Raw genomic sequence first — 26573 nt, 5'->3', positions numbered from 1 at the left:
ACCTAGGAGGACTGAAGGTCATGAAAGGGGGTGCTCAGGAGCAGCAGGAGAGAAGTGAAACAGCCAGAAGTCCAAGTGGGGGCTCAGAAATCAGCTCTGATTAAACCCATACATATTAAAATGGAGTGGCTGGGGATGCCTGGGTGGCTCAGTCCATTAGTGAAGCATGCGACTTTGGCTCAGGTCATGATGTAAGTTGGTGAGATCGAGCCCGAGCCCCACATTGGGCTGTGCTGACAGCTCAGAGCCTGGGACCTGTTTCAGATTCTGTCTCCCAGCGCTCTCTCTGCCTCTCTGCTTGTGTTCTCTCTCTCTCAAACACAAGTAAACGTTAAAAAAAAATAGAGAGGGGAGGGGCTGGGTTGGAAGGAACATGGGGATACTGGGGTTAAGGTAGGAAGCATGGGTTGGGTTAGCAAGGAAGGAAGTTAAGGTGGGACAGCTGTGATAAAGAGCTGGGCAATGGGGAGGGAGCCTGGGGGGCAGTGAAGAAAGGGAGTGTGAGGGGTTGGAGGAGGGATGACCTAAGAAGGAGACTGACCTGAAGCTTCCTCTAAGAACTGGGGGGGGGGGGGGGGGGGGGGTAGTCTGGGCCTAGAATAGGAAAGGGGTGTGAGTGGTGCCACCTCAAGTGTGAGGTAAAGTGAGACACTATGGGGGCTCCAGTTAGCTGAGCCCGGTGAAGAAATCCAAGACCAGCCACAACTACAGGGACAGCTGATACAAGTCCTCTTTTCAGACAGTCCAGCAGATCTGTGGTCTCCATGATGATTGCTCCTCTCATGTTAGGGTGCATGCAATCTGACCAAAACAGAGGTGTATACAGGGAGAAAAAAAAAATAATGGAAGAACAAGTTTCTCAGGGAGGGTGGGAAAGGTGATGGTGTCTCAGTAAGCATAAGAGAGTACCTATAAGGAAAGGAATAAAATGGCAGAGACCACTATTGTTACCAATATGGGGAAAGCAGTAAAAAAATAAATAAAACAAAAAAACTGGGGGAGGTAAACCCATTTCTCCAAATCTCTCAGTTTTATTAATCAGGTCTAAATCAAGACCATTAAAATATTTATTTAAAAATAACTTTATTCCATAATCTTTTTTAAAAAATCCACATTATAACCTCAGAATAAATTTCTCTTACCCATTCCCCCCCCACACACACACACACCAAATATTAAAATGTAAATAACGCAGAGGGCTCTGCTAATTTTTCTTTGCAGCAGTTCCTGGTCAGTCCCATGGCGGGAACTACCAGTCGGCACTTACTGCATCATGATAGACTTTACCCGGCAGGAATGATTTTCCAGGTGTTGGTGCATGGGTTCTGGAGTTTTCCATCACGGCCTTTCTGCAGTAATAGGGCCTGCATGTACTTGTGAGAATTAGGACTAATATCAAAGCCACAGGATTGCCAGAGCCCTTCCCCAGTGTCCCCTGCTGAAATGTCAGTTGTGATAGCCCTTCAGTATTTATCTTCCTGCTTCTGATAAGGAGATCTTGGAGTTCACAATACATTCAGTTAAGATTGTGTAACAGCGCAACGTAACAACTTGGACTTTGCCACACAGATTTTGTAACCCACTGTTAACATGCTTGTAATTTTGGGGGTGGGGGTCGACTTAAAATAAAAGCAAGCCCTAATTCTGTAAAAATCCTTAAAGCTTGAAGAACCCCAGTACCTGCGCTCTTAATTGACCCAGCTATATTAATGTGCACATAGGGCTCAGATATAAGTGACAGAAGTCATGGGTCAGCTAATCTAGGCTTTATAGTGTTTGAAGCCCCCTATTGATAGTGGAACAACCCCTCCCCGAAGATTTTCGATCATCAAGTGCGTGTGCAAGAGAAGAGGGAAGTTCTGGAAAGCATCTCAGTGATCTTACAAATCATTCTCTGTGTTCCTACCTAAGGATTTTTTTTTTTCCTGTTTCTTTTCTTATTCTCTTTTTAAACATGGTTGCCTCTGCAGAGTGGGCTCCTCAGGAATTTAATGACGGAAGATTCTAAAGGGAGACAAGCTCAGTGTTCAGTGACTTTAGCGGCAACTCAACTCAAGTCTCCTGTTCTGAAACAATGCTAACTCAGGCTGGCCAGAGTGGTTAAGCACTGAAATACAATGCAGCAAAAGACCCAGCACACAAGAACTGTTAGCAGGTCGCAGCTATTCCTGAGGGGTAGAAATTGCAGCCAGCTCCTGTGATTGCCAGGGCTCTGAGCTGGGAACAGGGCTCACTTCTAGTGATTTTCTCAGTTCAGTCTTTTCATCCAAGAAAGTAGACCTGTCCCAACCACACCTCCAGGGTAATCCTGCAGATAACCAGCTTCTCGTCTCACAGGAGTCCCAGTCCCTATTGCTGGAGAAAGGAAGTTCTCCATGAAGCCCCATGTCTTGCCCATTAGGCAGGATATGAACAGTAAAGAGTGCAAACTCAAGTCATCAGATTTTCAGGTTTAGCACACATCTTTTGCACCCTTAGTAGGTCCCTGATGTTTAAGAGATTTGGATGAAATCAGAGAAACAAAAATCTCTGAACTGTCCAGGGATCTGGAAACAGCAGCTTAAACTCATCATATGTTATTTTCAGTCCAAACTTCGCATTATTGATCAACGTAGCCTCGTAATCTATTTCCTTAGGAAGTGGGAAGGAAACAAGTTTTCTCATTCCCATTTCCAAGATGTAGAAACTGAGGCTGGATGAACTTGTGTGCCCAAGGAGTACTTCTCACCAGATACTCCCCTGCAAAACATTTCTCCTGCCTTCTTTCAAAGCCACAGGAGAAAGGAAGAATGGGAAATTCTGAAAACCAATAGGGTGTCACCTAACAGGCTTTTGTATAAATATGAAGCTCTGCAAAATGAGAGGTTCTAGTGAAAGGCACTTCCTCTTATGGGCCCCTACCTCTTTTGAAAAGAACTATACCTCCGGGGAAGCAAATACCATCAGAAGAGCTCTCATCTGAAACCATTCAACAAAGAACGGGAGGCCAAGGTGGCAGCTTGTAATTTACAGTTGACCTTGTTTCTTCCACCAGGGAGGGCAAAAGAGAAGATAACCAACATCTACTGAACACCTCCTGGGCACTTTCACACCCACAAGTACCTCATTTAGGACCCACCGTACCCTGTACGGCCGGTATGATTCCACCTATTTGGTAGATGAGGAAAACTGAGGTCCCGGGGAGAGGTAAAGCAACGTGCCCGAGCCCATGAAACAAGAAACAGGGCCCAGATTCAAGCCTCCAAAACCTGAGCCAAACTGCCTCCCTCTGACTAGCATCGGCAACTGACATCTCCTCACCTTTTCCAGGGAGGTGACGTCCACCTGGATCTCCAGCTTACCTGGGCCACGACCCCACATTATTCCCTTGTGTGTTGGGGCAAGCTGATCACTGACCTTTCATGGTGCACTGAGAGCCCTGAGCACAGAGCTCAAGTGCCTCCCCCCAGATCAGCATCAGTCAAGCTGGATAAAGCCAGAAGTCACAGTGAAAAGGGGCACCTCAGATGCCGAATGCACCTTCCCCCCCCCCCATACTGCCCGTTCCTGATACTTTTTAACATCAATGAGAAAACTTACAGCAAGTCAACCGATTTAGGGAAAAAAAGGGAGGGGGGCAGGAAATATACGTGTGTGTGTTTTTCTTTTTTGCTGAGAGTCCCAAACCATTTTAAGTCCTCAGGCAGGGGTGTGAGTCAAGTCAAAGCTTTCAAGACAGGATAACGAAGGACAGTTCTCTTCTTCAAACTGGCCTATCTTCTTGAACGATGTCACTCTGCTCCTCGCTGCTGTCATCTGTACAGGAGGGAAAAGCCAATCTGAGTCTGAGTGAGGTCGACAAGAGGGGACTCCATTTCCACCGTCAGGTTTCAGTCATTGCAATTTCTAGTCCTTTACTGGAGAGCCTCAGAACTGGATTTCATGGGGGAGCAGGTGGGGCAGGGTATATGTTCCCCTTTTTCTCCTGTTCTTTTCTTTTTTTAAATGCTTTTATTTATGTATTTAGAGAAGAGAGGAGGGGCAGAGAGAGAGGAGAGAAAGAATCCTGAGGAGGGGCAGAGAGAGAGGAGAGAGAGAATCTCTCTTGATGTGGGGCTTGATCTCATGAACCGTGAGATCATGACCTGAGTCAACATCAAGAGTCAGACGCTCAACCAACTGAGCCACCCAGGCGCCCTCTCCCGTTCTTTTCACTGTCTACCCTGCATAAACTTGGGTATGCTGTCTAACCTGCATAAACTTGTTCTCTTCACCCGGAATACTCTCTCCTTTCTGCTTATTCAAACACTGCCCTGAAAGATTTGCCTCATATCCTACTTGTGCCATTAAGCCCTTCCTAACTAATGTGCCGCTCAAGGCACTCGACTCTCTCTGAGGTCCTGTTATTTTTAAACCTATCATCCATCTGGCAAAATTAACCCAATTCCTCCTCTGCTACTCTCTCAAAATGATGGTTAAATCTTGCTTCCATTTTTGGGTGCCTGGGGTGGCTCAGTCAGTTAAGCAACTGACTCTCGATTGGGGCTCAGGTCATGATCTCACAGTTCGTAAGATCGAGCCCCACGTCGGACTCTGTGCTGACAGCTCAGAGCCTGCTTGGGATTCTCTCTCCCTCTCTCTCTGCCTTTCCCCCAATTGTGCATGCTCTCTTTCTCTCTCTCAGAATAAATCAATGTTAAAAAAAAAAAAAATCTTGCTTCCATTTTAAATCTTCCCCAGCTTTCACGCTGTGCACCCTAACCGGTCTTGCAAAGCTCCCAGCTTACAGTTATCATCGGTCCTTTGTATTCCTCTAAACAGGGCCAATATCGCACCTTCCCCAGAGTAGGTCTTTGATAAATGTTTGGCAGTTTAATTGTGGTGTCAGGAGTTGATAGCAGATGCTAGATTAAACTTTAACTGTCTTCCCCACCCTTGGAAAAACCCACACTCAAAGATTCTTACTGGGAATCTCACTGCAACCTAGCAGGGTGGTTTTAAGGAAAAAGAACTTACCTTGCAGAGCCTGGAGTCCATTCCCCATCCAGTCTACGTTCCCATTCACCAGTGCGGTGACTCTATGGATGTGGCCGTGCTTATGTATTTCTTTTGGCGACCCCTCCCTCTCATCTGCTTCCTCCTCCTCTTCTTCCTCCTCTTCGGCCACATCTTCCTCCTCTACTTCCTCTTCTTCTGAATCCACCAAAACCATGACATCACCCATGTCTTGCCCCCTAATTTCCAAAGGGGGAGAAATAATCAAGAAGATACCTTTTTCCAATATCAGCCCTTACCGAATACAAAACACTAGATTTATCGCAACCTCTTTTGTAATGTGGAAAAATCTTTGTGCGTTCCACACACGAATCTCTCAAAGCGATGCTGCCATAGATTCCTACAGACAATCACATATTCCTGGGTGGGTTTTATTATCTCCGCCTGCTCCTTGGGTAGGTGACTCTTTGTCCCAGGAACCTATCATCCGAGTACCTCTCACAGCACATACACGAATGCTACTACGTTCCTTTCCTGAAATGCCCTTTATTTCTGCTCTACTTCCTGAAATTTCTCCTCCTACTTGTTATTCAAGGCCCAGGTAAAGTCCTCTTCCTCCCTGGAAGCCCTGAACCACGACTACACTTGGGAATGCCCAGCGGTTTGGCATTTAATTATTGTCTGATTCATTACTGGCTCTGCCTACCCGGCTGGACTGTACGTTTCTCATTCGTGCCATGGGCCAGTCACAGTGCTGGGAGCATTACATTGTCATCTGATCTTTTCAGTCTCCCTCTGGGAAACAGATGAGGAGACAGAGGCTCAGAGAGGGTCAAGGATTTTCCATGAGCACAGGGCTTGAGAACCGCAGAGTTGCAATTTGAACCCAGGCCCACTAATTCCAAAGCGTTTTGCCGCTATGCCTTGCTGTCTCCTCCTATGAGAAAATAAGCCCAGGGAATGAAAGTGAGTCTTTCACGGCCCTCAAATATAGGGCAGTAAAGGTGACGTTTCCCCAGGAAAGATCACCCCAGAACAGTAATACCACCAGTTGAGAGGAACAAAGAGAAGAGTTCTTTGCTCCCACCCAGAATCTCCTTAGGAAATGAAATACCCAAGTTCCATTTAGTTGCTTTGTCCCGAATGAGGTTTCCTTTTGGGAGGGGCTTCTGGGCAAGCTCAGACCAGTCTCCCAAAACATGCTGTAAGACCAGGACTTAGGCTTCCTTTTAGCTCTTTTTAGAAAATGACATGAAATAAATGCACAAACGGCCGGGCTTCATGCATACACACCGTCTTTACGCTTCAGTAACAGCCTAGCAATGTGCCCCACCCTGAGACCGGGCCTTGTAAAATGAGCATAGACTTTGGAATCAGTCAGACTGGGATCTGAATGCAGGCGCAGCCCTCCGTTTCCTGGACGAGCTTGCAGACATTACTTCACCGAGGGTCCATCTCCTTATCTGGATGATGGCGATGCCACCACCATCCAGAAGAGTTTACGACAGTTTATAATCACGCCTAATGAAGCCCCTCACCCAGTGTCCGGCACATGGCGGTTCCTCAACCGTGGCTGCTATTATTGCTCTTACGAGAGAAAACAAAAACTGCAGTGAGGACAGATCACAGAAATGGCTTTTTGACTCAATGCTAGGAACACTCACCTGAAAGTGTTTCCTACTGAAGGGAGAAAGGAAAAAAATTAATATCCAATAACATCTACTTCGGCCTCAAAAAACATTTTTTTTAATATTTGTATAATCTTTTTTTTTAATATGAAATTTATTGTCAAATTGGTTTCCATACAACACCCAGTGCTCATCCCAACAGGTGTCCTTCTCAATACCCATCACCCACCCTCCCCTCCCTCCCACCCCCCATCAACCCTCAGTTTGTTCTCAGTTTTTAAGAGTCTCTTATGCTTTGGCTCTCTCCCTCTCTAAATTTTTTTTCCTTCCCCTCCCCCATGGTCTTCTGTTAAGTTTCTCAGGATCCGCATAAGATTGAAAACATATGGTATCTGTCTTTCAAAAAATGTTTTTGATCTAACATTTACAAACGGACAGAGAAATGAGAAGACTGACCCAACGTGAGAGGTGACAGGGTATTCAGGAATGGTACTTAGGATATTCATTATTGCACATCATCTGGACCCAAGGAAGAAGCCTATAGAATGGGACCTCAGGTGGGAGCACAGTTAGGGCCTCCTTCCCCCACCCACACCCTTTTTTTTTTTTTTTAAGTTTCTTTATTTTGAGAGAAAGAGAGAGAGACAGAGAGAGAGAGAGAATGCATGCACGTAAGCAGGAGAGTGGGAAGAGAGGGAGGGAGAGAGAGAATCCCAGGTAGGCTTCACGCTGTCAGGGCAGAGCTGTTCCTGGCAAGCCATGAGATCATGACCTGAGCAGATACCAAGAGTCAGATGTTTAACCAACTGAGCCACCCAGGTGACCCCCACCCACACCCTTTCGAGAAGCCTAAAAGGTAAGCAAAAAGACCCAAGAAATCCTTACCTTTCCAGCAGAACACAGGGCTATAATACAACATAAGCCCTGAGATAATGGCCAGTCCCAGCAGAAGGAGGCTCACGATGGTGCCCACAATCCCACCAATATTCCAAGGTTCTACAAAGACAAATCACACTGTTGAGTCTTCCACTGGATACACCCGTAGGTAGTGCTCGCTTGGGCAGCATGTATTAAAATTGATACACAGGTGAAAGAGCGACATCGCCCTTCCTCTGCCTGGGTCCTAGTCTTCCTTTGGTTCCATAAGCTTGGGCAAAGCATGTGACCTCTCCATAAGGCAAGATAAATATCTCATTTCCTCAATTTGTGGGAATCAAATGAAGCACGTGATACAAAAGAACACTGGAAAGTTGGGGCGCCTGGGTGGCTCAGTCAGTTAGGCGTCCAACTTCGACTCAGGTCATGATCTCGAGTTTCATGAGTTTGAGCCCTGTGTCGGGCTCTATGCTGACAGCTTAGAGCCTGAAGCCTGCCTTGGATTCTGTGTCTCCCTGTCTGTCTGACCCTTACCCACTTGCACTCTTTCTCCCTCAAAAATAAATAAACATTAAAAAAACAAAACAAAACAAAACACTGGAAAGTTAACATCTCCGTCTACCAGACATCAAGACTGTTTATAACGTCACAGAAATTAAGAGTATGAGTTATTAGTGCTGTCATAAACAGTGATGAATGGAACAGAATCAAGAATCTAAGAACAGACCTACACATAAAAGAAAATTTGATTTATGACAGATTAGTGGGTAAAAGAGGAATTATTCAAGAATGGTGCTGGAATAAATGGCTATCCAAATTTGGGTGGTGTTGGGTGGGGGAGAAACTGGACCCTTACCTCACACCATTCACAAAAATCAATTCTAGATGGATTAAATATTTAACTGTGAAAGGCAAAACATTAAAACTTTTTAGAAGAAAATATAGGATAGGACTTTTGCAGCCATGGAGGAGACAGGATGTCTTAAGACATAAAAAATTGCTAATGATACAAGACTCATAAAATTAACTACTAAAAGAACGCTCATGAAAGGATAGCATAAAGAAAGAAAAAAAAAGACAAACTAAAAGGAGATATTTGTAACATGTAAAACTAATAAGGATTAGTAAACAGAATTTCTAAAGAACTTGTACATATCTATAAGAAAGGAGGAAATGTCAAAAGACACACGTGTATTTCGCAGAAGAAACACAAATAGCAAATACACATATGAAATAATGCTCAATCTTCTTAGAAACCAGAGAAAGGCAAATTAGAATAACAGTGAGATTCCACCCCACACATACTTGATGGGCAAAAATCACAAAGCCTGATAGAGAAAATGTAGAACAACTCAATACTCCTACATACTGCTGTTGTGAATGGAAATCAGTACAACCACTTTGGAAAATAATTTGGTATTATCCAATAAAGATACAAATGCACATGCCCTATAACCCTTCATTTCTACTCCTTCTACATATATCCCAAAGAAGTATTTGCCTGGGGACCTGCTGTAAAAGTACAGGAGAAACTGGGTAAAAGATTGTCATAGTAACACTTCTGTTCATCACAACAACAAAAAATCAGAAACAATACAAAGGTCCATCGCAGGAAAATTAGTGACTTAGTTGTGTAATCGTGACACAACAGAAAATCCTACAGCAGTGAGGAGGTATGAAGTATAATTATACATATTGGCATGAATAAATCCTAGGAACAAAAACGTGGAGTGAAAAAAGCAGGCGTTTCACTCATGTAGTAAAATTTTTCTTGAATAGTGATTACATTTTTCAGGAGGCCCAGGATGAGACTGGAAAGGAGTCTACAGGTAGAGTCGCCTGATAAAATACAGCATGCCCACTTAAATTTGGATTTCAGGTAAAAAATGAATCATGTTTTAGAATAGGCATCTCCCATGCAAAATGTGGGACACGCTTACGCTAAAAAAATTCTGTTTTTCTGACATGCAAATTTAAGAGGGCATCCTAGGTTTTTTAGCTTTGTTCTAATTTCCTAAATCTAGCCACACTACCTACAAGTAACTTCCGCATTGTTGGCGCTGCTCTGTATCTTAAGCAGGCTGGTAGTTTCTTGGGTGTTCATTTTGCTCTTATGTGTCACAACTTACACTTTTTGTATTTTTAAAATATATTTTATAATATATATTCTTAGGGATGTAACAGATTATTTTTTTAAGCTTTATTTTATATTTTCTTTACTAATCTCTATGCCAACGTGGGGCTTGAACTCACAACCCCGAGATCAAGAGTCACGTGCTCTTCCAAATGAGCCTGCCACGTGCCTCAACATAAATTACTTTTTCTCCCCATGCAATGTTGGAAATGTAGGACTGGATAATAATTTTTCCACCTTGTCAAGTCGTAGGCAAGCAGATAGGCCTTCTCCCAGATGGCAGTGACCACCTGGTCACATATGGAAGCACCGAACTGTCCTCGTGCTAGTGGAAGGTCCTCTGAAGCTCTCAACCATCCTCCTTTGGGGCCACTCACCTTTCACACTCAGCCAGATGTCCACCTCCCGCACCCCCACGGGGTTCTTGGCCTGACAGACGTAGTAGCCCTCATCCAGGACCTGGGAGCAGTTGCGGATGGTGAGTGTGGAGCTCTGGCCATTCTGGGTGATGAGATAGTGGCCATTGGGCTGGATGACCACCTCGGGCTGGGTGAGGTTCCTCAGCCACAGGATCTTGGCAGGGGGGTAGGCTCCAGACACTTGGCAGGTGAGCGTCACATTGCCCCCCACGAAGCAAGTCTTCATGGGCTCAGAGACAAGGGAGGCACTCCCTGGCGAACAGAAGGTAAAGAAAGAAGACAAATGTGCAAGGAGACTCAAGCAGTGGCCTGAGATTTTCAAGAATATTATTACCTTCCTAATGAAACAACTACAGGAAGTTCTGTACCACACTTGGTCTCGTGTGATAATAAAAGCTAACATTTATTTACCATCTACTATGGGATAGGCACGGTTATGCTTATTAACCCAATTAGTTCTCACAAAAACCCTGTCCTTATTCCCATTTTGCAGATGAGGAAATGGAGGCCCAGAGAAGGTTAAGTAACTGGCTCAAAGTCACACAATGAGTTAAGTGGTGCAGCTAGGATTAGGATGAACAAGAGTCCTGGTTTGCTCGACTGAGGGGGTTCCTAGGACATGGGGCTTTCAGGGAGAAAAAGGGGAAAGTCTTGGGCAAACCAGGATGAGTTGGGCAAACCAGCCAAGTTGCCAGGCTTTTGTAGCCCATGCTCCTTATGTCTATGCTATAGGCTTCTATGCGTAATAACCAGATTGCTCATATGAAAAATGGGCACGCAGCCTGCCAAGAGTGTTTGAGGGGACAGTAAAGCAGCTGTCATTTCCTATCGCCGCGGTTAACAAATTGCTACAAACTGCGTGGTTTAAAACACCACAAATTGGTTCTTTTATAGTTCTGGAGGCCAGAAGTTGGAAATGATCTTATGAGGTTCAAATCAAGCCATTGGCTGAGCACATTCCTTCTGGAGGCTCTGGGGGCCAAATCCACGTCCTTTTCAGCTTTTTGAAGCCATCTGCATTCCGTGGCTCGCGGCCCCTCCTTGACCCGCTCTTAACACCTGTCGTCACATCTCCTGCTGCTGACTCTGACCCTCCTTGTCTCCTTTTCAGAAAGTCCGTGTCATCACAACGGCCCCACCCCGATAATCCAGGATGATCTCCCCATCCCAAGATCTTAAATCACCGCTTCAAAGTCTCTCTTGCCATGTAAGGTAACAGTCACAGGGATGAGGACACGGACATCTTGGGGGGAGCATCAGTCTATCACAAGTGTGTCGTAGACAACTCAGAATGCGGCGTCCCTGTGGCCTCAGGGTCTGACTTGAGTGGGCCGTGGGGAACTCTAAGGTGCACCCTAGCAATCCATTTCTTTCCTTTTGTAAAAATTTTTTGAGACAGACACAGTGTGAGCAGGGGAGGGGCAGAAAGAGAGGGAGACACAGAATCCGAAGCGGGCTCCAGGCATTGATCTGTCAGCACAGAACCCGACGCAGGGCTCAAACTCACGGACCGCGAGATCATGACCTGAGCCGAAGTCTTAACTGATTGAGCCACCCAGGTGCCCCCGATCCATTTATTTTCTTTGCAGCAGAAAGCCTTTCCCAAAATGCACACTATCCTGGAAAGGGTGGCAAATTCATCTTGGGTGATATATTAAGCCCTTATTTTCAGCAGCTGAAGGGCACAGACTGGCACACTGGGCTCCTGCCTGGGAGAGTGAAACCACACGCTTCCCACAGGCGGTTGTCCCAAGAGAGAATCTAGGGTTTCAGTGCTGGCGCCCTGGGGAGACGGAAGGGGCAATGTACATGGGGGACAGGGTGGGGGTATAGAGCAGCCCAAAGGCTCTCCCTCTAAATTAGGTCAGCAAAAGAGACCCAAACGTAGGTTTCCTCAGGAAACTCAGGTGCTCCACCCCCTTCTGGATCAATTGTCAGGTTCCTGCCATGTTGCCAAATTGTGCTTTCCCCTTCTCTGTGGTTAACTCCTGTGTCCTTTGGGGTCACAAAGCCAGCAGCAGTGACATGCCTCATCTGTATGTTGCAATTCAGGGGCCCCCAAACCTAAGTTTGAGACACAGCCTCCTCATCCTGCATAAAAAGCAAAGCAAACAGTCCCCCTAGTGCCCCCTTCCCCAGCAAACAGAGGTCATGTACGTAAATCCACTTCTGCCAAACAGCATTTGCCCCTCAAAAAGCTGAGTCACCAAACAGTGAGTGTGGCACCTATAAATTCAGAGTTTCTTTCACCTAAGAGGATGCTGTGTGCAGGGGTGGGGTCAGGGGCGGGGGTGAGGGGATGCAGGGCCCTCAGAGATCTGCGAGAGATGGAATAGACACCAGGGCCTTCACATAATGGGCTGGTTAGTGCTTCAGCTTATCACGATTTGAGTGGATTTCTTCCGTGTAGGGGCCTACAAGCAATTCAAAGAGATGTGGGCAGCAGGAATCCCCAAAAGTATCACTTTTCATCATTTGGGGAGCTATGCTGTTCTGTACCCAAAAGGTGAGCATTAACATTACTTTTCAATGATCCAGAGACTTCTTCTCCCCCAAGGGCACTGCTATTCAAAGTATGTTCTCAGGACCAGCAACAGCACTTTCTAGGATCTGGTTAGAAATGCAGAGTCTTGGGCCCACCCCAAGCCCAGAGAGACAGAATTTGCCTTTTAACCAGACCCGCAGGTGACCTGTATGGACATCAAGGCTGAGAAGCTCTGGGCTCAAATGACCAAGAGGAAAGAGGGGAGAATTGGGCAATGTCAGAGTCAGTCAGGAAGGTTCTAGGCCCTTGTGCCTGCTTCCCTATGCTCCTGGAATTGGGAAAACGTCCACCCAGTTCTCTTCTCCAGACACATTTCTTAATCCTGAGCACATATTTAGACTCAAATTACTGGCCAGGACTCAGGGGCCACAAGAATGATGAGTCAGACAAGATCTGCAGGAAAAATACGAAGGGGTGGGGGAAAAACAACACCAAACTTGTCAGCTGCCTCTGCCATTTTCACCCTGTCTCAGGGTCAGTCCATAATTTAGCCACTTCCTGGGAGTTGCCGTCCACGGCACACTTTGGGAGTCTTCATTACCCGCCACTCGGAAGGCGTGCCCTGCTTCCGGCTGCAGGAATCGGGTCAAGCCCATTGCTTCTGCTTCATCATCCATAACAGGGAGTGCAGTGGATTGAATAGCGTCCGCCCAAAATTCACGTGGGACCCCAGAACGTGACCTTATTTGGAAACAGGATCTTTGCAGATGTAACTAGTTCAGGATCTCAAGATGTAATCATCCTGGATTCAGGGTGGGCCCTAAGCCCACCAGCAGGTGTCTTACAAGAGGAGTGGACCCAGAGAGACACGGACACAGAGAAGACATGAAGACAGAGGCAGAGACTGGAGGAACGTAGCCACAAGCCAAGGAACGCCTGGCAGCACTAGAAGCCGGGAGAGGCACGGAAGGACTCTCCCCTGGAGCCTTCGACGGGAACACGACACACCAACCCCTCAATTTCAAACTTCCAGCCTCCAGAGCTAGGAGAGAATACATTTCTGTTTTATTTATTTATTTTTCGTTTTTCTTAACGTTTATTTATTTTTGAGACAGAGAGAGACAGAGCGCGAAAAGGTGAGGGGCAGAGAGAGAGGGGGACACAGAATCGGAAGCAGGCTCCAGGCTCTGAGCTGTCAGCACAGAGCCCGACGCGGGGCTCGAACTCACAAACTGCGAGATCAGGACCTGAGCGAAGTCGGACGCTCAACCGACTGAACCACCCAGGCACCCCAATATCTGTCGCTTTAAACCACCAAGTTTGAGGTGCTTTGTTATGGCAGTCCCAGGAAATGAATGTATGAGGATAACATGAACACCTAGCTCCCAGGGTGATCATGAGGACTAAGCAAGGTACTGTGTGGAAAACACCCAGCACAGCACCTTGTACACGGTTTTGCGCTCAACAAATATCGATGTCACTACTGCGATATTGCCAGTTCCCTACTTCACGTTTCTATGACTTATCTTTCTGAGGAAATTTTAAGTCCTTTGAAGGTTAAGGACTCGGTACTCAGAGTACCTGACACCATGCTGAGTATGTAACTCTTCCCCGAAAGGACTTGCTGGGTTAAGTGCGGAAGGGGTTCCTGAGGGAGGCGAGGGTTCTGGAGTCAGATCAGCCTGGGCCAGGTGCCAGCTCAGTCACTTACAAGCTGGGTGATCGTGGGTAAGTTAGTTCACACGATGTCCCCTCTGCAACTTACAAACTGTCATGTCTAATCTGCGGGCTACTGTGAGGGTTCAAACGTCGTGTCAGCAATTTGGAAACAGGAAAAGGACTTCTGAGCCCAGAAACCTAAAAGTACAGGACTGACACAGGTAGGCGACCCCTTCACAATCAGAAACTGCTGATAACTAGCAGAAATGAAGCACAAATGCAGTTTAGGAGCCAAGTAGGACAGAAAAATATCCATGGCATGCAATGACAGTTCTCTGAAATTAACTGACTAGGTGAATATAAAATACTCTTAGGGAATAATAAGAAAAGATGAACCCAGTAGAAAAATGGACAAGACAGTGCGTGTCGTATGGAAACAAATTTGACAATAAATTTCATATTAAAAAAAAAAAGAAAGACAAATGGACAAGATACGAACAGACAATTCGCAGAAAATATATAGGAACCAATTAGTACATAGTATTATGTACCAGTTAGTATATAAAAATTGTCAACTCCCCTAGGATCAAAGAAACCCAAATTAAAAATTATGCCATGTCTTAACAAACAAATAGGAAAAGTCTAAAAAATTAAAGATAACACTCAATGTCAGTGGCACAGTCTTCCTAGAGGGGACTTGCCAGTGGGTACAGGGTTTCTTTGTGGAACGATGGAAATGTTCTGGAAGTAGACAGTGCTGATGATAGTACAACATTGTGAATATACTAAAAACCACCATTATACGCTTTAAAATAATGAAGTTTATGCTGTGTGAATTATATCTCATTAAGGGGCGCCTGGGTGGCGCAGTCGGTTAAGCGTCCGACTTCAGCCAGGTCACGATCTCGCGGTCCGTGAGTTCGAGCCCCGAGTCAGGCTCTGGGCTGATGGCTCAGAGCCTGGAGCCTGTTTCCCATTCTGTGTCTCCCTCTCTCTCTGCCCCTCCCCCGTTCATGCTCTGTCTCTCTCTGTCCCAAAAATAAATAAACATTGAAAAAAAAAAAAAAATTTAAAAAAAAAAAATAAAATTCTGAGGCGCCTGGGTGGCTTAGTCAGTTGAGTGTCCGACTTCGGCTCAGGTCATGATCTCACGGTCTGTGGGTTCAAGCCAGGCGACAGGCTCTGTGCTGACAGCTCAGAGCCTGGAGCCTGCTTCTGATTCTGTGTCTCCCTCTCTCTCTGCCCCTCCCCTGCTCATGCTCTGTCTGTCTCTCTCAAAAATAAATAAACACTAAAAAAAATTTTTTTTTTTAATAAAATTGCAAAAAACCAGTGGGGCCGGGTGTATCCCATGGGCCATCGTTTGCCAACCCCTGTTCTAATGTAGAAAGTGAGTCTTGGTCCCTTCTGTTGCCCGGGGCCAGCCAGGTACCGGACACAGATGAGCCACTCGGGGCATGTTTGCTGAATGAGTCACTGGGGAAGGGTCAACCATGGGAATGCCACTTGCCTGGGAAAACACGCATCTCCTGGCATAACAGCGCTCACTTCTCAGCAGGTCAGCCCTCCGTGGCCGCACCTCTGAGGATCGTCCTGACACACTAGGAGGAAAATCCTCACCATGGCCAACAAAGCCCAACACCCTCAGGTCCTTGCTTCCAGTGGTATTCGTTTCCTGGGGCTGCTCTCACAAAGTACCACAAAGTGGGTAGCCTAAAACAACAGAGATCCTTTCTCTCACAGTGCAGAAACTCAGAGGTCTGAAATTCAGGTGTCAGCAGGCTTGAGGCCTCTGGAGGATCCCCAGGGAGAAACCATCCCGTGCCTCTCTCTTAGCTTCTGGCGGTCACCGACAACCATGGACATTCTCGGCTTGTAGATGGACCACTACAGTCCCTGCCTCCATCATCACGTGACATTCTCCTCGCGTGTCTGTGTCCAAATGTCCCTCTTCTTGTAAGGATACTGGTCACTGGAATAGAGCCCGCCCTACTCCAGCATGGCCTTATCTTAACTTAATCACACCCACAAAGGCTCTTAGCCCAAATATGGTCACATCCACTGGGACCCAGGATTAGGACTTGAACATATCTTTTTTGGGAGACACAATTCAACCCACAATAGCCATCTAGCCTAGTCACTGCCTCACACACAGTGGTCTACTCTCAGTTCCTCAAGTGCCAGAGAAGTTTCCACCTCAGGGCCTTAGCATTTGCTATTCCCTCTGCCAGGAATACTCAGCCCACCTAGCTAGCTCCTCATCCTACAGGTCTTTGCTCAAAATACTACTACCACAGGAGACCTCCCTACCTCCTAGGAAGAGTAGCCTTCTTCCTATGATAAACTCTTTAAAAGTCTCTTTTATTCTCTTCATAGCTATTCTCTTCATAGCTATTTTATTCTCTTCATAGCTATTATCACTGGGGTGCTTGGGTGGCTCAGTTGATTAAGCATCCGACTTCAACTCAGGTCATGATCTCGCAGTGTGTGAGTTCGAGCCCTGCGTCACGCTCGTACTGACAGCTCAGAGCCTGAAGCCGCTTCAGATTCTGTGTTTCCCTCTCTCTCTGCCCCTCCCCTGCTCATGAGCGCATGCGTACTCTCTCTCAAAATTAAAATACAAACATTAAAAAAATAATTATTATTATCCCTATCTGAACCTATCTTACTTGTTTTTGGGTTTTCTATCTTCCTCTGACCCCCACCCCCACACAGAAAAATTTAAGCCCTAGGAAAGAGGAATGGTCGTGATTTCAAAAACATTACCAGAAATCATTTGACACTCTTCCCTTCAAAAAGTGGAACCTAATTCCACCCACTCCCCCCGTGAAAGTGGAGCCAGACTGAGTGACTCACTTCTAATGAACAGAATATGGCAGAAGGGATGCCGTGCGACTTGTGAGGCTAGGTAGGTCAGAGGAAGGATTGCAATTGTCTGGCTTGCTCCCTCTTGCATCACTTGCTCTGGGGAAAGCCAGTGCCATGTTGCAAAGACAGTCAAGGGGCTCTGTAGAGAGGCCCCCATGGAGAGGAAGCAAACCTGCCAAGCATATGGGTGAGCACCTCGGAAGCAGATCCTTCAGACAATTCAGCCCTCCCAACGAAGTCTTGCAGCTGAGACCCAGGTATCACGGAGCCAAGACAGACCACCCCCACCGTGCCCTGTCCGAATTCCTGGCCCACAGAAATCATAAGATAAATAAATGATTTGTTGTTTTAAGCCATTAAGTCGGGGGGTGTTTGGTACATAACAGGAGATAGCTAATAAATGAACCACGTACTTCTTGTTCACTGTTCCACCTCCAGTACCTAGAAACTGTGCCTGGCACACAACAGGTGCTTAGTTAGGATGCATCAAGTAGAAAACGGTTTGGATGAGAACCAAGAAGGTTGGTGAAGCATCTTTAAAGTTTGAAAGGAAGGAGATACAAAGCAAAAGAAAGGAAGAAATAGAACTCGGTTCACTACAACATCTTGGGATTTCTTTCCCAGACTTTCTTGCAGAAGGTGCTCTTGGAATAAAGGAAGATGGGTGGACCCCAACCCGGGACAAGGCAGGCCAGACTCACTGATCTGCACCACACAGCTGGCTCCCAACTCCGGTCCCACTATGTGGCTCCCGACACACTTGAACTTCTTGCCATCTGACAGCTGGGACTGGTTCAGCATCTCCACCCCCAGCTTGGACGTCCCCACGGCCACACCTCCTGGCTCTTCTGTCCATAGGAAGTCCGGGTCTGGGTATCCCCCGTCCCAGCGACAGGTGAGCTGCAGCGTGAGCTGTCCTTGTGACATCTCTGCCCGGCACTGAGGGGCTGACGGAGGGGGTGCTGCAAAACAGCAGAGGATGCGGGCTTAATCAGAGACTCCAAAATCAGCCACTGAGCTGGCCCTAAGGATTACAGAACCAGTGTATCAGAGAAACAGTCATGCTCAGTTAGTGTGCCCTGAAATAGCTCCTTAGCACAAATTAGTGCATGACAGTAGTCCGGGTTTCCTCTGCGGAGTGTCCAGCCTCCAAGGACGTGGGCCTCATTCGTCTTTGCAATTCTCACTAGCCACGATGACCTTTACATGTGGCTATTTAAGGGCTCAGTGACTATATGCGGTGGGTGGCTACTGTATTGGACCACAAAGAATAGAACATTTCGATCATCATTAAAAGCTCTACTGGACAGTGCTGGTCCCCAGGGAGGGTGACAGGTGGGATTCACCCCCACCCTTAACATATACTTCCTTTTTACTCTGTGCAGGCATTACTAAGAACACACAGACATTTAACAAGTTACAAACCTGTAAATCCTATGTAACCCATGTGTTAACAGCTATATGTGAAAATTCACATATATATGTATATTGTGCATGTTCTATATGTATATTATGTATGTATTAAATGTATTGTACATGCTTTATAGATTTTATATAATACACACAAATAGAATTTGGATCTTACATGGATGGGTAGGTACAAGTCATCTACAAGAAAAATTATCAATAATATGCCAAAATGACGGTGAGAATATTCTTTTCTTTCCACTCATGTTTCCTCTAATAAGCACATATGACTTCGTCTACAATAAATGCCATTTTATGAGAGAACACAGAGACTTATAAAGGTTCTGAATAACGTATGAATTAAGTAAGGTGTTATTATCCTGTTCAGTAATTTGCTGTTCTGATGCCTCCTGTTGTTAGCATGGGTTATGAGCACACTCTATGTGTCTACAGTGGTTTTCACCCAAGGAATTTGTTTTCTCACTCCCGCAAGAAAGGTTCACAAACTGCTGGTTCCTAACAGTGCTAAAGGGCCCAAGTTCATGCATAGAATGAGGATGGTCAAATGCATACACAAATTTTGGTCTTTCCATGCAGTGGGATATTAACTCCATCACAAAATGGAGGAAGCTTGGGGCGCCTGGGTGGCGCAGTCGGTTAAGCGTCCGACTTCAGCCAGGTCACGATCTCGCGGTCCGTGAGTTCGAGCCCCGCGTCGGGCTCTGGGCTGATGGCTCAGAGCCTGGAGCCTGTTTCCGATTCTGTGTCTCCCTCTCTCTCTGCCCCTCGCCCGTTCATGCTCTGTCTCTCTCTGTCCCAAAAATAAATAAACGTTGAAAAAAAAAATTAAAAAAAAAAAAAAAAAAAAAAAAAAAATGGAGGAAGCTTGAATACGTAATGCCCAGCAGAAGAAGCTGGTCATGAAAGGCCACATTGGTAGGAGTCCATTGATAGGACACATCCAGAATAAGCAAGTGCATAGAGATAGAACACAGATTGGTGGTTGCCAGGGGGTGGAGAAGACAGGAGGTAGTGACTGCTCAATGGGGATGGGATTTCCATTTGGGGTGATGAAAATGTTTGAAACTATACAGAGGTGATGTGATGGTCGCACAACGCTGTGAATGTATCAAATGCCACCGAGTTGTACATCTTTAAATGGCTGTTCTGTACTTTCACCTCAATTAAAAAAAAGAAAAGCAAGCATTAGGCTCGGCATTAATTTCCTTCTGTGGCTCACAGAGACTCTCCTGTGTCCCCCACTTAGCAGCAAGCTCCTAGAAGTGACTCCTCTCTGACACAGAGCCCTGGGTGTGTACGTGTGTGTTGAGGGAACCGCAGAAGCACGTTCGGGCCCGTGCAGCAGGCATGCCTTTGTAGACAGGAGGAAGAGGCACAAACATGCAGCTCACGAAGGGTCGAGGTGAGGACATGGGGGAGGGGAGCGCCTCTTACGCACAGTAGACCAGGAGCTCGGTGGTCACCTTCCGCTGTCTCCCACTGAGCGTGTTCGTGGCCAAACACGTGTAGTTCCCTTGGAGGTTTCGCGACATGAGCAGCAGAATGAAGCTGCTGACCGTCACGTTGTTTCCGAAGGGCTCAGTGCTGGAATCGGGGGCCCGGAACTGCCACTCAACCACTGGCGGAGGCCAAGAGCGACTGCTGCAGCTGAAGTCCACCTGGGAGCCTTTGGCTGCATAGAGGGTGCCATTGGGGAGCGTGCCGGTGCTGGAGATGTTGACCTCAACCTCATAGGGACCGCCTGAGAATGACAGGGGGAATGGGGAAACTATTCGTTACTTAAGAGTTAACTTGAGCTCCTTACCAGATCTAACAGACGCAGAAATGATCAGGAAGCAACAATGAGGATGTCAGTATCTATCGAATACTTACTATATGACAAATGCTATGCTTAAATGCCCTTATGCGTTCTAATCCTGAGATAAACGTTGATTTATTGGGGGAGGGGTTCAATCCTTATAGGAAAGGGGAAACTGCAAACCGCTCCTTTTCAGAAACACTGGTGAGGGGATAGGCTACCTGTGCATTAGAGCTAACATGGCAGGCCCAAGTGCTTTCCTTAAAAAGGCCTGCTTGTAAGGTTGGCCTTGGCTGGCGACTGGAACTTGGATTCCAGGAGGGTTTCGCCATTTCTAGACCTGACAAGAGGGAGGCTCATGGGCCTGAACCATTTGCACAAACAGTGTGGTTTACGCTGTACAGCTGCTTCCCCTGAGAGTCTAGAATTTGGGTACGTGCTAGGCGAGGGTGCCCACGTGATTAGCCCCCAGTAAAAATCCAGGGTGCTGGGTGTCTCGTGGGCTTCCTAACACATTTCACCCATGTTGCCACAACTCATTCCTGGAGGAATTAAGAGTGTTCCATGGGACTCCCCTGGAAAAGGAGTCTTGGAGGCTTGCTCCTGGTTTTCCTCGGACTTAACCCCATGTGCCTTTTGCCCTTTGCTGATTTTGCTTTGTATCCTTTCACTGTAATAAATCAAATTACAAATGCTGAGTCCTGTGAGTTCTCCCAGAGAAATCACTGAGCCTGGGGGTGGGCTGGGGGACTCCTAGCACAACTTCACACTGAAACACAAGAAACATTGGTTCCAGGCCCAACTATGGCCTCTATTCACTAGCTGTGTGACCTTGGGAAAATTACTTAACCTCTCTTAGCCTCCACTTCCACATCTGTAAAATGGGGGCAAAGCTAGAACCCATTGCAAGGAGCTATGGTGATACTCAAGTAGTACAGCAGAACAGTGCTGGTCAGGTTGGAAGCATGGTAAGTGCTGGGTCTTCTCCGGATCCCCCTTACGTTTCTGAACTTCTTTCTTATCCCCAGAAATGCCATCCCATGGCTGGTGGCCAGTGCATCCAAGCTGAGGCATCTCTTTTGATGAAAAGAATATATTTAACACCTATTTATACCAAAGTCATTTAGTGTGTTACCTCTGCCCTTTCAGAAAGAAGAATCCGGGAAGGGCAACACTTAGCCAAAGGAATAAATCTGTGACTGTAGAATTTGAACAGAAATAGGCCAGTGGGAAAAATTATTCCGGGGAGGAAAAGGCTTTCCCAGAGCCCCTCAAAGTACAGCATCTATTTCACCTATGTCTGAAGCTATTTGTAGGACTCTAGAAATTGTGCGTTTCCGGGGCACCTGGGTGGCTCGCTCTTTTGGGTGTCCGACTTCAGCTCAGGTCATGATCTCGCAGATCGCAGGTTTGAGCCCCGTGTTGAACTCTGTGCTGACAGCTCAGAGCCTGGAGCCTGCTTCAGATTCTGTGTCTCCCTCTCTCTCTCTCTCTCTCTCTCTCTCTCTCTGTCCCTCCCCACTCACGCTCTATCTCTCTCAAAAATAAATAAACATTTTAAAAAAGAAAGAAAAAAAAAGAAATTGTGCATTTCCCAGGTCAGAATTCTTGACATATCCTTCTCAGGTTGGGGCTGGTTCCCAACAGTTGCATTGATCTGCTGGAACCATGTCACCTGCCATAGAGGGTCTGTTTTTAAAATGATGCCATTAGTATGGGAGGTACCACTTACTGTTGCTGGCTAGCTGGTTAGGTATGCAGACCAACAGGTAATAGGGCATGCCCACAGTTGGCAGGCATCCAGTTAAACAGAGGGTACCTCTGCAGCACTGACAGCCAAAGCCCAGGCCAGCAAAGAGGTAGTGTGTTAGATTGGCCAGCCTGAGTCTTCCGACTTGTGGTCTGGAGGGCCATTAGTGGCCTAGAATGGATACTGTGGACCCCCAGAAACTGGGTGGGAGGGGCTTCTGACCAGTACAATTCTCATCAAGAAACAGGGTTGGATACAGGGAATGGATGAGAAGGAACAGGTGGAAGGATTAGAAAAAGAAATCAAATGAAAGAACCTGAGAGGCCTCCTGAATGAAGTGTTCCGAGGTTACATCTCATCTATAAAGCCCTTGGGTTGAGTCTGCTTTCTTTTTTTTTTTAATTTTTTAATGTTTATTTATTTTTGAAGGAGAGAGAGAGAGAGAGAGAGAGAGAGAGACAAAGCATGGGCAGGGGAGGGGCAGAGAGAGAGGGAGACACAGAATCCGAAGCAGGCTCCAGGCTCCGAGCTGTCAGCACAGAGCCCAACACGGGGCTCGAACCCAAAACCATGAGATCATGACCTGAGCCGAAGTTGGACACTCAACCCACTGAGCCACCCAGGTGCCCCGAGTCTGCTTTCTTAATTAAAGCTGACGCCATCTTGAGTCCCTGGGGTTCTTCCCTTGCTCTGACTTTACTACACAGGAGAAGGTGCCCACTTCCTTCCCTTCCACTGCTCTCTCCACCCGCTTGATAATTTATTCCCAAACAGAAACTACCAGCTCTTTTTGCCTGCAGGGTGATGGTGACAATCACTCAAAGAGAAAGAGAGATGGGGAACAAAAATAAAACAGCCAATAAATAAAAATATAAAGTGGTTACAAAGGCTTGGCGTCTTACTGAGGCCTTGGTCATTGGAGTTTGAGTTCTCAGCTCTATCTTGGATGGGTGCCTTTGCCTGGGGGCCATGAGCTTGTCCTCTGAATTCAGAGACCTGGGTGTAAATCCTACTGCCACTTACAGATAGACAACCTTGGGTAAGTGCCCATCCTTCTCATTCTCTCCTGCCTTTCCTATGAAACGAAAAGAACAGTAAAAACATCTATCACCAGGTTACTGAAGGACCCAATGAGAAAATACAAGCAGCACACTTAGCCTGGTGTTTGACCTTGGTCAATGTTCTATAAATGTTACCTGACATTATTATCGGTAGTATCCTTGTTGATTGATTCAATAGGCATCAGCAAACCGTGGCCTACTATCTGTTTTTGTACAGCTCACAGGCTAAAAATGGTTTTCACAGATGAATATTCGCAATCGATTTGATGAGAGAGAACGCTAACTTTGAATCACAATTAAGTGAAATGTTATCCCCCCAAAAAAGGAATTCTATTTTTCTCATTACACTATACTATAAAAAAAGTATTCGGGGCGCCTGGGTGGCTCAGTCGGTTGAGCGTCCGACTTCGGCTCAGGTCATGATCTCGCGGTTCGTGAGTTCAAGCCCCGCGTCGGGCTCTGTGCTGATGGCTCAGAGCCTGGAGCCTGTTTCGGATTCTGTGTCTCCCTCTCTCTCTGACCCTCCCCCGTTCATGCTCTGTCTCTCTCTGTCTCAAAAATAAATAAAGGTTAAAAAAAAAAAAGTATTCATTTATTATTATACTTTGAATTTTGTCAATTAAAAAAATGTGGTAATGCGTTTACACTCTTGTTTTGGACGTTTTTAACCTTATCAGTTGGGCCAGAACATCTGAAATATTTATCATCTGGCCCTCTACAGAAAAAGTTCGATTCCTGTTCTAGAACAACGTACCAGTGCCACTGCCTTCCTCTTCTCTGCTAACACCCATTTTTTTTTTAATGTTTATTTTTGAGAGAGAGAGAGCGAAAGAGTGTGAGTGGGGGAGGGTCAGAGAAAAGGGGACAGAGGATCTGCCGTGGGCTCTGCACTGATAGCAGTGAGCCCGATGTGGGGCTCAAACTCACGAACCGTGAGATCATGACCCGAGACGAAGTCGGACGCTCAACTAACTGAGCCACCCAGATGCCCCTCTGCCAACATTCTTGATGTTGGAACTCACTTCTTTCCTTCCCCACCCCCCGACCCCAATAACCATAGTTTGGCCAGTCAAGGGTCTCGAAGAGTTGACTTACGACTCAGGGACCCACAAAATGGGAGATTTCCACCTCAGTATCTTGGGTTCCCTGCCAATTAGAAGAGTTATCTTCAGGCATTTCTCTTTATACCAGCATTTTGATTTAAAAATGACCTAAGAATAGGGGCGCCTGGGTGGCTCAGTTGGCTAAGCAACTGACTCCAGCTCAGGTCATGATCTCACAGTTTGTGGGTTCGAGCCCTGCATCAGGCTCTGTACTGACAGCTCAGAGCCTGGAGCCTACTTCGGATTCTGTGTCTCCCTGTCTCTGCCCCTCCCCTGCTCACTCTCGGTCTCTCTCTCTCTCTCTCTCTCTCTCTCAAAAATAATAAAAAACATTAAAAAAAAATGACCTAAGAATATATCAGGTAGTCTCTGCTAATCAGTGGGCATACCTATGATTCTAGAGTGAGATAAGATCCTTGGGAAAATTCACAGAGACTGTTCTGATACCACTTTTAGAGACTGAATATAGAGACATATGTGACAACCCCACTGCCTCCCGATTTCCCTAGTGATTGCCAATCCCATCCACAAAGCCGGAACCCAGAGATCTTCAGCTTCTTATAGGGACGCATCTCTGCTTCAGATGAGTTTGGCGAGACTCAAATTAATCGCGCTCCGGGCAAGGATCCTCCATTTTCTGAAAGGGGCCAACAATGCTTCTTCAACTTGCCCAACACACTCTTTCCCTAGGACCTTATGTTATCATGAGGCAGAGTGTCACCGCCAGCATCATAGAATGAGTGCAAATAGATTAGCTCAATTAGCCAGGGAACATGGGACTTTCCTGAGGCCCCTTTCCTGGAAGTCTGGAATGGTGGCCACATCACTTGCTAGACAAAAGTGCTCCCCATCTCCCAAACCCCAGCTGATTCCAAAGAGAGTCTTGGAGGTTGATACAAACCAGCTTCCTCGCTGTCCGTGTGCCATCCGGCTCAAATGTTCCCTCAACACTTGCTTGGCCTGAGAAAAACAGACACAGGGAGTTTGGCACCATGTGCCATGAGATCTGCCTGTGGCTTTCATGGGCTTATCTGATTGCTCAGCTCCCCCGTGCGTGAGAGATGATATCTTTAAAGAAGAACAAAGTCTAGTGGAATGTGTTAAGGTCTCTGCTACCTTGCCCATCCCTCCAGCAGAGAACACACAGGAGTTCTACCCTCATACCCACCCCAATTTGGAGGCAGAAGAGGATGGGTAAGTCAATGAAATAAACAGCCTTGGCACCCCTGAACTGCTCCGGACTAAGGGATTTCTGTATTTTCAGGAGCGCCAGTCCCAATCTGGAGGGCAAGGCTTTTCAACTGCACCATTAAATTAACAAGTAATAGTACAGTCTTTCATTCTGAAGCAAACGACAAAATCACATTGCAATCCCCATTCCTGGCACATTAAATCACTCCAGGCTTGTAAAAAACCTGACTCCCTGGAAGGCAGAGGTACAAAACTCCCCTGATCAATAGGCAGACGTCCAAACAGTAAGGAGGGAGAGGCTACTGGCTTCATAGTCAGCTTGTGTCTCTACAGCATCTCTGTCCGTTCACGCACTCAAACTCACAGATAACAACTTGTCACATCTCAGAATTTGTTTTCCTAGCTTCCAAGGCCATGTTGAAACGTTTCCAAACTTCTCTCTTAAGAGACTAAGTTATCAACCATGTCAGTGAAAAGACGGGAAAAGCAAGATCTGGACACACGGAGTCCCTGACCCACAGAAGGTCCTGTTCAAAAGGCTTCGATATGAACGGATTCCAGGGAACCTGAGATGCAGTTTTCCCACAGGAATCCCATCACCTGCTTGACCAGTTGGTCAAGATAACATAAACCAAGTGCGTATAGCGTGCCCAGTTCTGTGCTGAGGGCTGTGCATGTTAATGTCACGAATGTGCGCAGTGAATCTGTGCCTCGGTTCCACCGTTATCCCTGATTCACACATGACAAAACTGAAGTGAAAGATGTTCAAGTGATTTCCCCAAGGTCACAAGGACAATAGCCAGCAGCACCTGGATTTGAACTTAGGCAGCTGGACCTCAGTGTATGCTCGTAGCCACTCAGCAATACCATGGCCCTCCCAGAAATAGTGATTGGATCAGACCTAATCCGTATTCCAAAATCTTCCATGCAGAATGAGGGCTGAGTCCAATCTGAGATGTCAAGGCTTCTCCTTCAGCCACTGTCTGAGGAGGAGCAGGGAGAGGCTCCCTGATGCCCGGAGGGGTCTGGTGTTTGTCTGGGCTTCTCCTAGAACAGGAGCAAGACCTGAGATTCTGGAGGGCTCCGGTATACGTGGAACCAGAGGACATCTGTGCTACAGACCGAATGTTTGTAACCCTTCCAAGATTCATGCTGAAACCTAATCTTCAGTATGATGGTTTTTGGAGGTGGGGCCTTTG

The 26573-nt window shown here is 46.6% G+C and overlaps 1 protein-coding gene across 3 annotated transcripts in view; it reads right to left on the bottom strand.

Moving 5' to 3' along the window:
* Positions 1-1030: 1030 nt before the first annotated feature.
* The window catches only part of VSIG10 (V-set and immunoglobulin domain containing 10), a 36214-nt gene continuing 10671 nt past the window's right edge, over positions 1031-26573 (bottom strand). The window contains exons 3-9 of one of the 3 annotated variants that reach the window (XM_030336812.1): positions 19910-20212; positions 17745-18005; positions 9990-10283; positions 7488-7598; positions 6639-6651; positions 4996-5213; positions 1031-3795 (exon numbers count right to left, since the gene is read on the bottom strand). In XM_030336812.1, coding sequence (XP_030192672.1) covers positions 3743-3795; positions 4996-5213; positions 6639-6651; positions 7488-7598; positions 9990-10283; positions 17745-18005; positions 19910-20212 — 1253 coding nt within the window. In that variant the 3' untranslated portion in view covers positions 1031-3742. Of the gene's footprint in view, positions 3796-4995; positions 5214-6638; positions 6655-7487; positions 7599-9989; positions 10284-17744; positions 18006-19909; positions 20213-26573 lie in introns of those variants that run through there. The other 2 variants (XM_030336811.1, XM_030336813.1) reach the window with 2 other exon arrangements.

Source organism: Lynx canadensis, chromosome D3 (genome assembly GCF_007474595.2).
Source record: "Lynx canadensis isolate LIC74 chromosome D3, mLynCan4.pri.v2, whole genome shotgun sequence".
NCBI classification, from domain to species: Eukaryota; Metazoa; Chordata; class Mammalia; order Carnivora; family Felidae; genus Lynx; species Lynx canadensis.
The sequence above is the reverse complement of the archived record's forward strand: the minus strand, read 5'-3'. Positions and strand labels throughout refer to the sequence as shown.